The 12,435-nt window shown below is 39.7% G+C and overlaps 1 protein-coding gene across 8 annotated transcripts in view; it reads right to left on the bottom strand.

The window, feature by feature from the left end:
* The window catches only part of tsc2 (TSC complex subunit 2), a 34,602-nt gene that overhangs the window by 5,661 nt on the left and 16,506 nt on the right, over window positions 1-12,435 (bottom strand). For 4 of the 8 annotated variants that reach the window (XM_085162176.1, XM_085162170.1, XM_085162169.1 and 1 more), the window contains exons 25-32: window positions 12,190-12,284; window positions 9,032-9,172; window positions 5,594-5,755; window positions 5,337-5,498; window positions 3,340-3,452; window positions 2,834-3,076; window positions 2,339-2,587; window positions 1,594-1,683 (exon numbers count right to left, since the gene is read on the bottom strand). In XM_085162176.1, the coding sequence (XP_085018302.1) occupies window positions 1,594-1,683; window positions 2,339-2,587; window positions 2,834-3,076; window positions 3,340-3,452; window positions 5,337-5,498; window positions 5,594-5,755; window positions 9,032-9,172; window positions 12,190-12,284 (1,255 nt within the window). The remainder of the gene's footprint in view (window positions 1-1,593; window positions 1,684-2,338; window positions 2,588-2,833; window positions 3,077-3,339; window positions 3,453-5,336; window positions 5,499-5,593; window positions 5,756-9,031; window positions 9,173-12,189; window positions 12,285-12,435) is intronic. The other 4 variants (XM_085162174.1, XM_085162175.1, XM_085162172.1 and 1 more) reach the window with 2 other exon arrangements.

Genomic DNA, 12,435 nt, shown 5'->3' with positions numbered 1-12,435 from the left:
ATTGAATCATGATTCATCTTTAGGTGTCATTTGGCTGACTGATTCCAGCGCGGACATGTTTTCATTAGCAGTAAGAGAAACCCCCGCCCCGTGTTAATAGAAGACTAATGGTAAAGCAGAAATGCTGAGTATCTATACTTGCACAATCTTTAAGGAAGTAACAGCAGTTCTTTCGCATAACACAATGTGATTGGCGTGCTTGAGAATCCATGGAAAATGATGGTCCTTCCCATTATTTCTTAAAATTAAAAGGAGACCTTTTGGAAAACATTTGGAATTTTCTTGTCTAAACTTAGATGAGAAAACCAATTTCACTCTCATATCTGTTAAATGCGAAAACTACTGCCAAAAGCTTTATACCGCAGCATTTTTTAATTTTTTTTTAAATGGAAGACTTTATTAGTTGTCTCACAACTTTACAGTAATGACTTTCAGAAGAAAAAAAAAAAACTGTACAACTGTCAATTGTTAAATATGAGAGCAACAACTCAAAATTGCTCAACAACACAGGTGTTGTGTGACAAAAGCCTATTTCCTAGGAATCCCCAAAAGACTGGATTTTCCTGAAGATAGCAAAAGAAAACTGTCACCAGTTGAGGGCATCTTTCAATTTCATTTTTACATAGAGACAGGATAGATAAATAAATAAATAAATAAATAAATAAATAAATAAATAAATAAATAACTGGGAGAAAACACCAGAACACCAAGTTCTGAAAATGTTACAGTGAATTTATTTTAGCTAGTGGTTGTATTTTTATAGAAAGTAGTTGTAGGAGGAAATATTTCTGGGTTGGAAAATGGTCCAAAAATACTCTAGTCACTGTGTTAGCATGAGTAATGCAAAGAAAAACGTCACTTTGCATTTGGTAAACACAAGGCATTGTGTTTAACAGGCATATTATAGTTTCCATGAGTGCACACTAAGGTTGTGAGACAAATTCATCACTGGCGTGAGACTCTGCGTGGATATTCTGCCAGTAATTTTGTAACTGTTCAGACTCATCTGGACACACAAAACTACAATGGACTAACTACACACAGACTCTTACAGGGGACTGTAAGCTGATGAATATAATAACAGTGGTTATTCATTTGTGATGTACAGTTGCTGCTTAAATTGCTCTAACACTACAAAAAGAGCAAAAACGATGCAGCCATCCTGCAAGTATGGATGCTCAATTGCATCCATAAGGTCCGCATTATCAGGGCGTATAAACACGGCCAAATTCAACTGAATAAAGAAAATTCTGACACTTAATTTCCATAAAGCCACAAAAAAAATTGTTTTACATTTCAGCTTTTGTAATGATCTAATATCTTCACTCTGCATAGCTTCTGGTCTTAAAAGCAGGATCAACAGCATTCCCTTCTTTTTGCTAACAGTCGCCTCACTAGAAACAATAGACAGATATGAGATTGGTATGAAGCTTCTCATCTAACTCAAATGAATCAGGGAATATAATTAAAGAAAGATTCCTAATCTGTGCTTGCAGACTGCTGTGTTGTGCAAGTGAGAAGAAATATACTGCACCAGGAGTTTTTTGGAGGGGGGGTAGGTAGATATGGGGTCACACACGTGGTGGACGGTACCTGCCCAGGAAATGCTCCTGTGCAACCTGCCAGAGGCTGGTGGGCCTGGGGGGGCAGTGCCCATACCCAGAGAGCAGAGAGAGCCACCCACTGCAGGCGAAGTGCCAGAGGACAGGTCAGTGGCACATGAAGCCACATAACACACCGCAGCCAATCACAAACCAGCATAGGTGATGAGGATGAAGAAACATGTAAAGAAACCAATCAGAACAAGGGAGGAAATCTTAAGTGCAGTTAAAAATCAAATGAAAAGAAGGATGAAAGAAAAAATGGGTGGGGGGGGGCTGATGTCCTGAAGAAACTTGAAATGGATCCCCAAAACAAATAAGATGACTAAAATAACGGCACACTGAAACAGAGGCACCTGCAAAAAAAAGAACATGTGATTTAAGGCAGTGATATCTGACAATCAATAACCTGAGTGAATCCCAGCTGGGCTACTGAACACTTTCAGGCTCAAATCCAGCACTTACAGGCAATTTAGCATTTCACTTAGTCCATTAAAAGGGTATCAAGGACATGCAGTCACGCAGATAGACGGGATGCATTCATGCGTAACATTACATCATACTGTAGCTTCCTAATCTGGATATGCTGTTTTTAATTTCATCGATAACAGCAGGATCCAAATTTTTCGGGACCAATAACTCATCAGCACTTATACAACCTCTTATTCAACACGAGAAAAACGTCACAAACTTTCTGATATTTCTTGCTTTCTATGCCCAGACAAACCATTTCTCACCTGTGTTGGAGCGCTGAATCAGGTTTGCCTTTCCTCCAACACTGCTGTGTGTTTGGGTTAGGGGCTCAGAGACAGGAGCTGGAGCAGGGACAGCTGTGCTAGCAGGAGCGCTGGCTGTCTGAGTGGGAGGTTCCTTCACTCCCTCCATTGCCATCAGAACACTGGAGAGCTCTTGCAGCGGCATGTTGCCAAGCTCAGATGAGAAAGGGCTAGGTGGGTTCTCCAAACACATTAGCCAGCTTGTGTTACCTGTGACAACAGTATTAGAGCCCAGCACAGAAAGCAAGAGTGTCAGGGAGCACATAACACAAACAGCAGAAAATTAAGTATCTTTAAAATGAATGCCTATCATTTACCAAAGCGCACTGAAAGGTATGTGGATGATTCTTTTTTTTTTGTTCCCCAACAGTCACCTTCTGACAATACTCGCATAATAACGAAACACAGAAAGTTTCTACAATAACTGTAGAGGGGATATTCTTAATGGTGACATACCTGACGGTCTGCGTATGAAGATCTCTGCCCAGCCTTGTGTGAGCATTGGGGCAAATTCAGCCAAGGTGGGGTTGTCTTTCAGAGTAGGAGGCGCAGATGGCGTGGCAGAGGTGGAAGAGGATGGACCTAAACTATCCAGAGCAGGACCAGAGGAGGGAGAAAGTGGAGCAGTCAACTCACCCTCAGAGGGAGACACCAGAGGACTGAGACTCTGAGCTGGACCGGCACGTAGAGCATGACCACCTGTAAGTCAAAGCCAGATTTCTTTATTGTAAAGTCAGACAATCAGAGAAAGCACAACATCATTATTACTTCCCAAGACTCCTACATTGAAGACTGTAAGTCAAAGAAAGCAACAGCATAGTTACATAGAAATAACTTTTAGAACTGAAATATAGACAGCAATGTATAATTTTTCTACAAAGCAGTGTTACCTTCCTAGCAACAGCAAAAAAAAAAAAGAAAAAAAGAAAGAAAAATTACATATTTGTTTTTTTTATTTCTACCTGACATGGAGCGAACTCGTATGCGTGCAGCTCTGTTGTGCTGCTGGCTTGACTGTGACTCCAATTTGGCTGGAGCCTCTTTGGTCATTCGGGTGTGTAGTGAGGGGTCTGACCTGCGGGAACAGGAGAGCAACATTGCTAACAATCCAAAGTGGTTGCAGGCATGCTAGCTGCTCTGTGACCAGTGTTGGTCACGTTACTTGAAAAAAGTAATCAGTAACTAATTACTGATTACTTTACTAATTACTTATTTTCAAAAGTAATTAATTACTTAGTTACTTTTTAAAAACACGATTTACAACCTGAATAGGTGATAAAGCGATAGATCTTTCAGCCCAATTCTACTTTTTCTGCATAATCCATCATACAAAATGTAATCAAATGGAAAAGTCTCTTTTTAAAACTTGTTTTATTAGTTTTAATCTTTTAACTTTATGCATTATGCAAAAAATTAATTATATGCAACATTCTGACTGGAAGAAATTTGTTTAACATTTAAACCTATTTTCTGCACATTCCAGCACATAAAATAAAAAGGGTTTTGTGTTCACACTCACTCTTACAAATAGATGCAAGTGAAACACAGCAGAAAATAAATAAAATCAAAGACTAGCGGTCCTGTTGCTCTATTTTCACCTATAAAGCAGGAGTAGGGTAGGCGGAGGTTTGCCCTGGTGCAGGTGTGCCGCAGCGGTCACTTGAAGAATCCGCGAGTTTCTCTGTGAATTTCCCATTACGTGATAGCGCACTCGGTGCTTGCTCGGAGGTTTAGGGGTTTTTTTTGCTGTAAAAAGAAGTTTTCTTCCCAGGCACAACGGACGCTAATGTTTTTGTCACTTTTTATGGAATCAAACTCAAAGTAAGGTCAGTACTTCCACGCTTTAAACGCTGCATGCTCATACTCTCTCCCGCACTTGATATATGATCCATTGTTGATCTGCACACAGCTGTTGTCATAAACGTCGCACTTGCTTACGTCACTGTCATGAGACATTCTAGCAAAAATAAATAAATAAATAAATAAATAATTTTTTTATTAACGCAGTATTCCTACGGGAAAGTAACCGTAATCTAATTACCGTTTTTGCAATAGTAATCCCTTACATTACTCGTTACTTGAAAAAAGTAATTGGGTTACAGTAACACGTTACAAGTAACGCGTTACTGCCCATCTCTGTCTGTGACACTGTTGATCACCAACTTAGTTTATCATTTTGTAATTTGTTAATTTTGTAATTGTTAAATTTTAAGTTGAAGCTTTAATGTCAACAGTTTTGCTATTTTTCTTAATTGCAGGTTACAATTTTTTTTTTTTTAATTTTTATCAGACATTTTGTCTTTAAGAATTAAGCTAAAATGATTGCAATTTGTCCTGAAGGGGAGGGGTCTAGATCAATATATCATGGCTATTCATCCACTAAATGTCAAAATATTTTACTCAGAAGGATAAATGTCAACCCCATGGTGGCACTACAGGGTAAATGCCATGTGGTAGGTGGTCTATTGTGTTCATTTCCAGCTCCATCGTTTCATTCTTAGACTTCTTGGACTAATAGAGTAGCTTTGTATGATTCCCATTTCAATATAATCCTATATTCATCTTCTTCTGGGCCTCTAGGCAGCTACTCAGTTCAACCTCTCTATGTGTGTGTGTGGTCACTCTCCTTAGCTTGCCTTGAGAAACAAATTGTCTCAGCAACAGGTGTGTGGGGCTTCTATGCTGACAGTTTTGTGCCAACCATTTAATGTTCAATGTTACTGACATTACACAGAGCCAAGAAAATCTGTGTTTAGAGCAGCATAATGCTCTTATAATTAACTTTTGGCCCACCGGCTCACTTTTGGCTCACCGGGAAGAAAAAAAAAAAAAAAAAAAAAAAAAAGGAAGCAAGTAAAAGAGGAGCACCTCTTCGATTAAGTAAGGGGTGATAGATAGAGTGAGGTCTGGCAGTTGAAAGCAGACAAATTCTTTTAGTATGTGTGCAAGCATGCATCACCTGGTCAATTCCCCTCCTCCTCCTCCCAGGCGATCAGCCATGTCCAGGCCCAGCAGCGCTTGTGTTCTGACCCCTCCACTGGTTGTTATGGTGACCAACTTGTTGCCCACCAACCAGGTCATACTGCGGCCTCCTGCTAACAGAAACTCTGCGATGGGAGACCTAAGAGAACAGAGGCCAAAATCATCACTCGTTGCTTTTTCCAACTCTTTTTACAAAATATGAGCATTAAAAAAAAAATAAAAAATTCTTCCAACCTCTTGGGAAGTGCAGAGAAGTTGGAAAACACATATCGGGCCATCATGTCAAGACAAGTCTCTGTGAGCTCTAGGTGGACAGTTTTCAGCCCCTCATCGGCCTGAGTTACTGCATTTTCATCGGCAGAGCCCAGACTGCATGTGGTGGTTGAGGTGTGCATCCTAAAAGGTGGAAACAAAGAGACAAATAAAGAACAGCAAAAGGTGGAGAAGAGTGAGTTGAAGGTACAAGCTTCTCGCATATATGTAAAGTGCACAGAAACATGCAGGTTCTGATTTATTGGTGCAGAGAAAACTGCAAGAAGAATCACACAATCACCCGTGCTCATGTCCGTGCCTAGATCACATTCAACACAAGCACACATAGAAATGTGCATTCATATGTTTACAGTTGGGTTCATAAGTATTTGGAACGGATTACAAATTTTGCATTTTTGCCTCTGTATACCATCACATCGGTACTAAAAGAAAGCAATCAAGATGTTACTCTAGTACCTCAAAATATTGCACTGTTTAGGAACTACAGCCATTGGCTCAGAAGAAAACTTTGGTATCTATTGCTGGGAACTCAGTATGTGGAAAGTTTAATGATTTTAATGCATTCCCAAGCCTTCTACCCAAAGGTTAACAATAAAACGTAAGCGTCAAGCCTTACCATAGCCCTAACCAAATCCTAACTTCAACCCTTAAGTTTCAATTAATTGTAGGGTATTACAACATAAAAAACCCCAGAGATAACTATTGTTATGCTAGGTAAATAAAACTGAGTTATTCCACACTCTCCACTCTTTAACAAGATTATGTGGACATATAAAGACAGAGGCAGAATTTATTGATCCAAAGCATTTCACATCATTTATCAAACACCGTGAAGAAATTTTTGATAGTGCAAGCATGTAAATATCCCAGTGGAACAGGGTCACTAGTGTTTAGACAGTTATAACCGTTGATAATAGTAGCAGAAATAAGTCTGATGTGCAGAGTTATATAGTTAGTTATAGTATAGAGAGTTGATTGACAGAAAGCTGAAAGTCTAGACGTCTATCACCTCCTGACGGCTTCACTGCAAGTTGATATGATAATGTAAAGAGGCAAAATTGTGTACACTCACTGTCTAAATATTTACGGACCCAACTTCTTATGCTCAACCACCATATGATGATTACATTTTCTCTAAGTGCACACGCAGAGACACATGCTGGGACAAGTAATACATAGCTTTGCATGCTCTGATGCCACACTGATTCTCCTTCTAAATGTAAAAAAGCTCTCTCTGCGAGGGTAAAAGGATCTGTAATATTTTGATGCAGAAAAACCAGCAGGTAGAAGCTACGTGTGACTCGATGTGTTTATCGGTATGTTAATGTTTCCACTGAAGTCAAATCTTTCAATTAGCATTCACTGTGCAGCAGCTTTTTGTATTCACAAGAAGCATTTCTCCATGCTCTACACAAGAATCAGTATGGAAGCAAATTTACAGATGTGAACATCAGCTCAAGGGAGATAATGGACGTGTTTTGAAAGCTTGCTGCTTAAAAGTAAACATGCTCAAAATGAGCAATTTACAGCAACACTCCAGCCCATGTTACTTCAGCCAAATGTTACTTCTCATCACAGCGGGGAGTATTAAAGACATGCGGATTGTTTTTCAAAGCCAAATCATAAAGAAATGCAAAAATGAAAGAAAACATCAAATATTAAAACAAGAAAGTAGTGATGCAATGGATTAAAAAAAGAGAGCAAGAGGTCCTTAGTTTTTTGTTTTGTTTTTGTTTAAGGCCTCCATTCTTCTTACCTATAGGTCAAATTTAAATACTCTATGAAGGTTAGGGAAGGTGGTAGGAATACAACTATATTTTCAGAATTTCAAAGATTTGTGTAGAAATAGTGTTTTCACTTTAAATGTTTTGAGCATGAAAATATAGGCACACATACAGACTAATACTGGTGCGCAGATCTTTTGTATGAGGCTCAAAGAAATCTCTCAAGTCCCAGAATGTGAATCAGCAACTATTCAATCACATTTTATAACTACTATTCTTCTACTGACAATGACTTATTTTTCATTTCAGTATTTAATGGACACATACTCCAAAAACATGACCATGACAGACTCACGACTGAAGCAGTACAGGGTTTGCTGCTTTGTCATACCATCACATGCTATTGTACTTCAATTCACTGACATTACCCAATTTAAAGTAAAGAAAAACAAATGTAACCTTATCTAATCCCATACAGTTTTTCCAATGACAATGTCGCCTTGAAGACTGAAAGCTTTGAATGCGGTCACGTTATGCTAGATGGAGTAAGTGTCCACATGAAGGTGAATTTTAAACCCAGTTCACACAAAAATCAGCTCTGAGAGCAAAGATTATCAGCCAGTCAACAGTTAAAGCAGGTTAAAGAGAGCAACACTGCAGTTGTTTAGTCCCACTAATTTTGTGTTTGTCATTGAACAATAAACAGTACTTTTAAGCATATACAAGTACTGAGCTGCTGCCGCCATCTGGTGGCAATACTAGTATGACCTATGACAATCAATTGGCGTGAGCAGCCTCATCTAACAACTGCAATGTTGCATTGTACTTCTTCCAGATGCCCAAGAAAGTCAGCCAAGGACAGATAAGCATATGACGATTAGTGAGGAAGAGTGTTTGTGTGGATGTGCGTGATGTGAATGATGTGTTGATCAAACTGTTAAAAGTTCATCTCAACCCAGCTAGTTCTGAAATCCCACACTAGGAGATTGCCATGGTCATAGCAGTACAGTGGATGTTTCAGTGGAACAAAACAAAACTAAAATTATGTCAAGCAAGCAAACAAAAGCTGTTGTGTTGCTGTTGCCAGAGTCACTGGTCGAAGAAGCAGATGTGCTCCCAAAGCAAACAGAGGGAGCCAAAGTAGGGGGTTGCAGTTGTTTACAGTGAAGTTTATAAAGATCCCACCACTGCTTTGCACCAGTCCCTTCTGCCATTCATTTGTTGTTAGGCCAATCAAAATCAGTCAGCAATACACCCAGCACATAAAAGACATACAAATAAAATCAAACCAAAGCAAAATGTAAAAAACAAACAAACAAACAAACAAAAAAAAAGCAAAATCTGTGTTAGAGCAAAGTGAAAAACATCAATAAAGTGAAAAGATGTTTTCCCACATCTTCAACAAACACTGCATGCAAAAGCAAATCAGAAAAAACAACAACATTGAAACCAGCACAAATATAAACACAGCCCAAAACAAACCAAAAAGGTCGACACATAAACCTTCCTCCAGCATGCACCACCCACTCCAGGTGCCCCTGGCAACAAATCTCCCCAGCAACACCCCCCCAAAGACGGACAATGACCCTAGACCCCATCAATCCCATGAAGAAAGCAGTAAGTGTTTGGGTTGTTATTGGTTTTTGTTTTGTTACCCAGAAGGCTCTTGTCTAACCTGCGGACCGCATGTTCGGAGACGCTGATGCTGCGGGAGCGGAAAGCGTCCATGGCTGAAAGGTCCCTCAGCTCTTTAACTGGAGAGCTGCTGCTATTGGCTACCGCTGCTGCTGCCTTTGCCACTTTTGCTGCCCGCAAGCTGAGTGGTGAGGAGTGTCCATGGCAAAGGGCGAGGGGGATTGGGCCCAAGATGGAGTAACGGTGGCGTTGGGCAGTGAGAGGACGGGGTCATCGTGAGGGTGGTTTGGGAGTGTGGAGGAAGTGTGGTGTAAAAGTATACCAGGAGACAGCAGGAATCATCACCAGAGAACCAGAGCAACATGAGCAGGTGGATCAGGAGCGCACGCCACACATGGAGAGGGGCAGGGTACAAAGGAGAGGGCCACAAAGGTCAAAGGGCAGCGTCACATGAGGAGGGAGGGATCAGGAGCAATGTAGAAAGGATCCAGGATGACACAACCACCCCCAAAACCACAACCACACCAAACACAGGGGGCAGTGGAGAGGGGGAAGGGTCAAATAAAGGAAAAACAAAACACGGTGAAAATTAACAGCAGTGAACATTATGAATCAGATTACAGGAGAGTGGAGAAAGAAAAAAAGAGGGTTAAAAAAAATAAAAGGATACACGCCAACTAAACAGAAAACAGAGAAGCTACAGCAGAGGGGGAAACAGCTTCTGCTATTCAGAAAAGAAAATACACAGAAAGTATTCAGGAGAGCAACAAAATAAACATTACTTCACACAGCAGGTTTGTAGAGAAGCCAAGGACTAGTACAGAAGTATAACCATAGGGATGAACTCAGCACAGGCTTTATGACAGAAGTTAAAACACAAGTGAAACATAAAGCTGGATGAAACCAGAGGGTTGAAGCACAGCAGCCTCAGACTGGACCAAATACTAGTTTAGTATCATCACCAAATAATTTATGCATTTTTATGTATGCAAAGGTAATGTTTGGACACAGTGGAACGTTTGCCAAGAACATTTTAAGAATTAAATTAATAAATTTAAACTTGACAGTCTGACCATCGTCCTGGTGGAAACTGAGCTGAGGAACTCCAACCTCATTATGGGCAATGAGCAGCACAAGAACCGTGATACCAGAATATGGAAAACTGAAACCGTTATGGAAGAATTAATGTTAGCAGAAGCATTTTAGATTACTGTGGAGAGCTGCAACAGGGATTTGCTGTTTTGTTTTTTAATTACCCAGTTAAAAATACTGGAAGGGCTTCATAAAAATCTAAAACAATTTGTTAACCCAAATCTAAGAAAAGATGGAAAATTAATAAAAATGCCACAATAAACGTGAGCGTAAAAGTAGAGATCACATTAGGAAAAGAGGAAGATGAATATTATAGTGTCTCTGGAATTCACTGGGTAAATTCTGGTTTAACTGGGATTTCTACACCAAGTACTTATTTTTAAAACATGTATTTTTTTGTGTATGAAAATGGCAACATTGGTGTCTCTATTTTGTTAAGCCGTCGTCCACAATCAAACACCTGATTAAACAGAAAAAGATTAAATAACTACAATTTTGTAATACGCAATTTTAGTTGCTGACTCGAAAAGAGACAACCACTGGTGTGACCGAATATTTACCTAGTTGGATATTCACTATTTGAGCTGGATTTTGATTTTTGAAATGCACATTTCAATTTTTTTTTTTTAAATAAATCAGCGTGTGCAATCACACTTCAGTCTCTCCCTCTGATGCTGCCTTAGCAACTTTTCATAGCTAACAGCATATTTATTTATTGCGCTTAGAAAAACATCTATAGACAGAATTGTCTCGCCTGCAAATGTCTTGCTCTCCTGCTACTGCCTCCACACTCTCTCCTGCTTTGTTCAGCGTGTGAGAAAACGGCAAGCTACAGCACTCATACCAAACAAAATAATAGACCTATCACTTCTAACTTTCTCACAAAGGAGAGCTGCAGAAAAAGTGTAGTTAAGACACAGAGTAGTCAAGTTTGAGCTTCAGTTCTGCGATGACTCCTTGCAGAATCTACATAGCAGTTGCACTTGTACTTGTGTGCATGTGTGATCTGCATTGCTCTACCCTCACAAGAAAAACTGAGCTGATTAGTTTGGACTTGGCGATAATTACTGAACAAAAGTTACTTTTAAGGAAACTCGGGAAAGAGAACATTTTAGTAGCAACTGAGTTGGGGATTATGACAGCTTTGGAAATAAGAAAAAAATAACTTATGCCTACATTGACAGAATACTGGCTATTACATTAGCATAGTGAGCAAAGTAAAAACTATCACAGCCTAATGCATTTTGTTAATGGTTTACCATCTTTACATGGTAAAACACTTTACAAGTGGAATGACAACAATCTGTGTCTTTGTAGTTACATTTCTTGGTGGGTACTACAGCATAGCGTAATTTAAAGCAGTATTATTAATTAATGCAAACAGACCCCTGTTAAGTACCCTTCTCTCTGTGTTACAGTCTAGAGTGTTTTAAAAAGTTACTTTGTACATGTTTTTAAATGTACACTGTTCAAATAATCCAGGTGTGGACAACCAAACATCATTCACACTTTGTACGAATGAGAATGGCACCTTGCTGAGAAAAGCTTCTTTATCCCTCTGTGTGAAAGATGGTGTGTATTTCTCTTTGTGTACATGTTCTGTGGTCACAAACAGCAGTCAGACGGCACAGTGTGACAGGGGGAGGGACACCCTGTACCTCTTACTCATGCTATTGCTAGGGATGTACTTTTGTGAGATACAGGTAGTGAAAGCAGTACACAAACACCCGAATAATGATATATAATAATCCACAACAAATATAAACTAAATAAAGGCATAACATTATACAGGTGTTTATGCCATTTTGTCCACCCTCTGTATGACAAATGAGGTGGATCTTGGAAAAATACAAAATAAAAATAAGTGGTGGTATAAGAACACATTTTAAAACATAAAAAAGCATAAACAGATCAAATGAACTAATGATCACCATGGCAACCTGAGAGGTGTCACTGCAACCATCACGCCACAGTACGAATCATGCTGAGTCCCCTGTTACCTTGGCTACCCCCAACCCTTTACCACAACAGCAGCCACGTGGGCAGCGTGCGGTGCTGCTGGTTTGTACATTACTGCTGGTGACTGACAGTGAAAATACAGTTTACCTCTTGGGTCTCTCATTGAGGCTGGTGCTTCGGGCACGAAACGGACTCTGCTCATGACTGTCATCGAATGGCAGAAGGGCGTTGGAACGCAAACCCTGAAGGAACACAAAGAAAAGAACCAGATATGCAAAACAAAAATGACAATCCAGATTTACAGATGATTACCAGTTGTGCCCCCTCTACTACAGGTTTCTACTACTACTTGACAAGCATCCAGATGCACCTAACTGGACATGTTTCTCCTGA

The sequence above is a fragment of the Neolamprologus multifasciatus genome, chromosome 6, assembly GCF_963576455.1.
Source record: "Neolamprologus multifasciatus chromosome 6, fNeoMul1.2, whole genome shotgun sequence".
Taxonomy (NCBI): domain Eukaryota; kingdom Metazoa; phylum Chordata; class Actinopteri; order Cichliformes; family Cichlidae; genus Neolamprologus; species Neolamprologus multifasciatus.
This window is presented reverse-complemented; position numbering and strand designations above follow the sequence as displayed.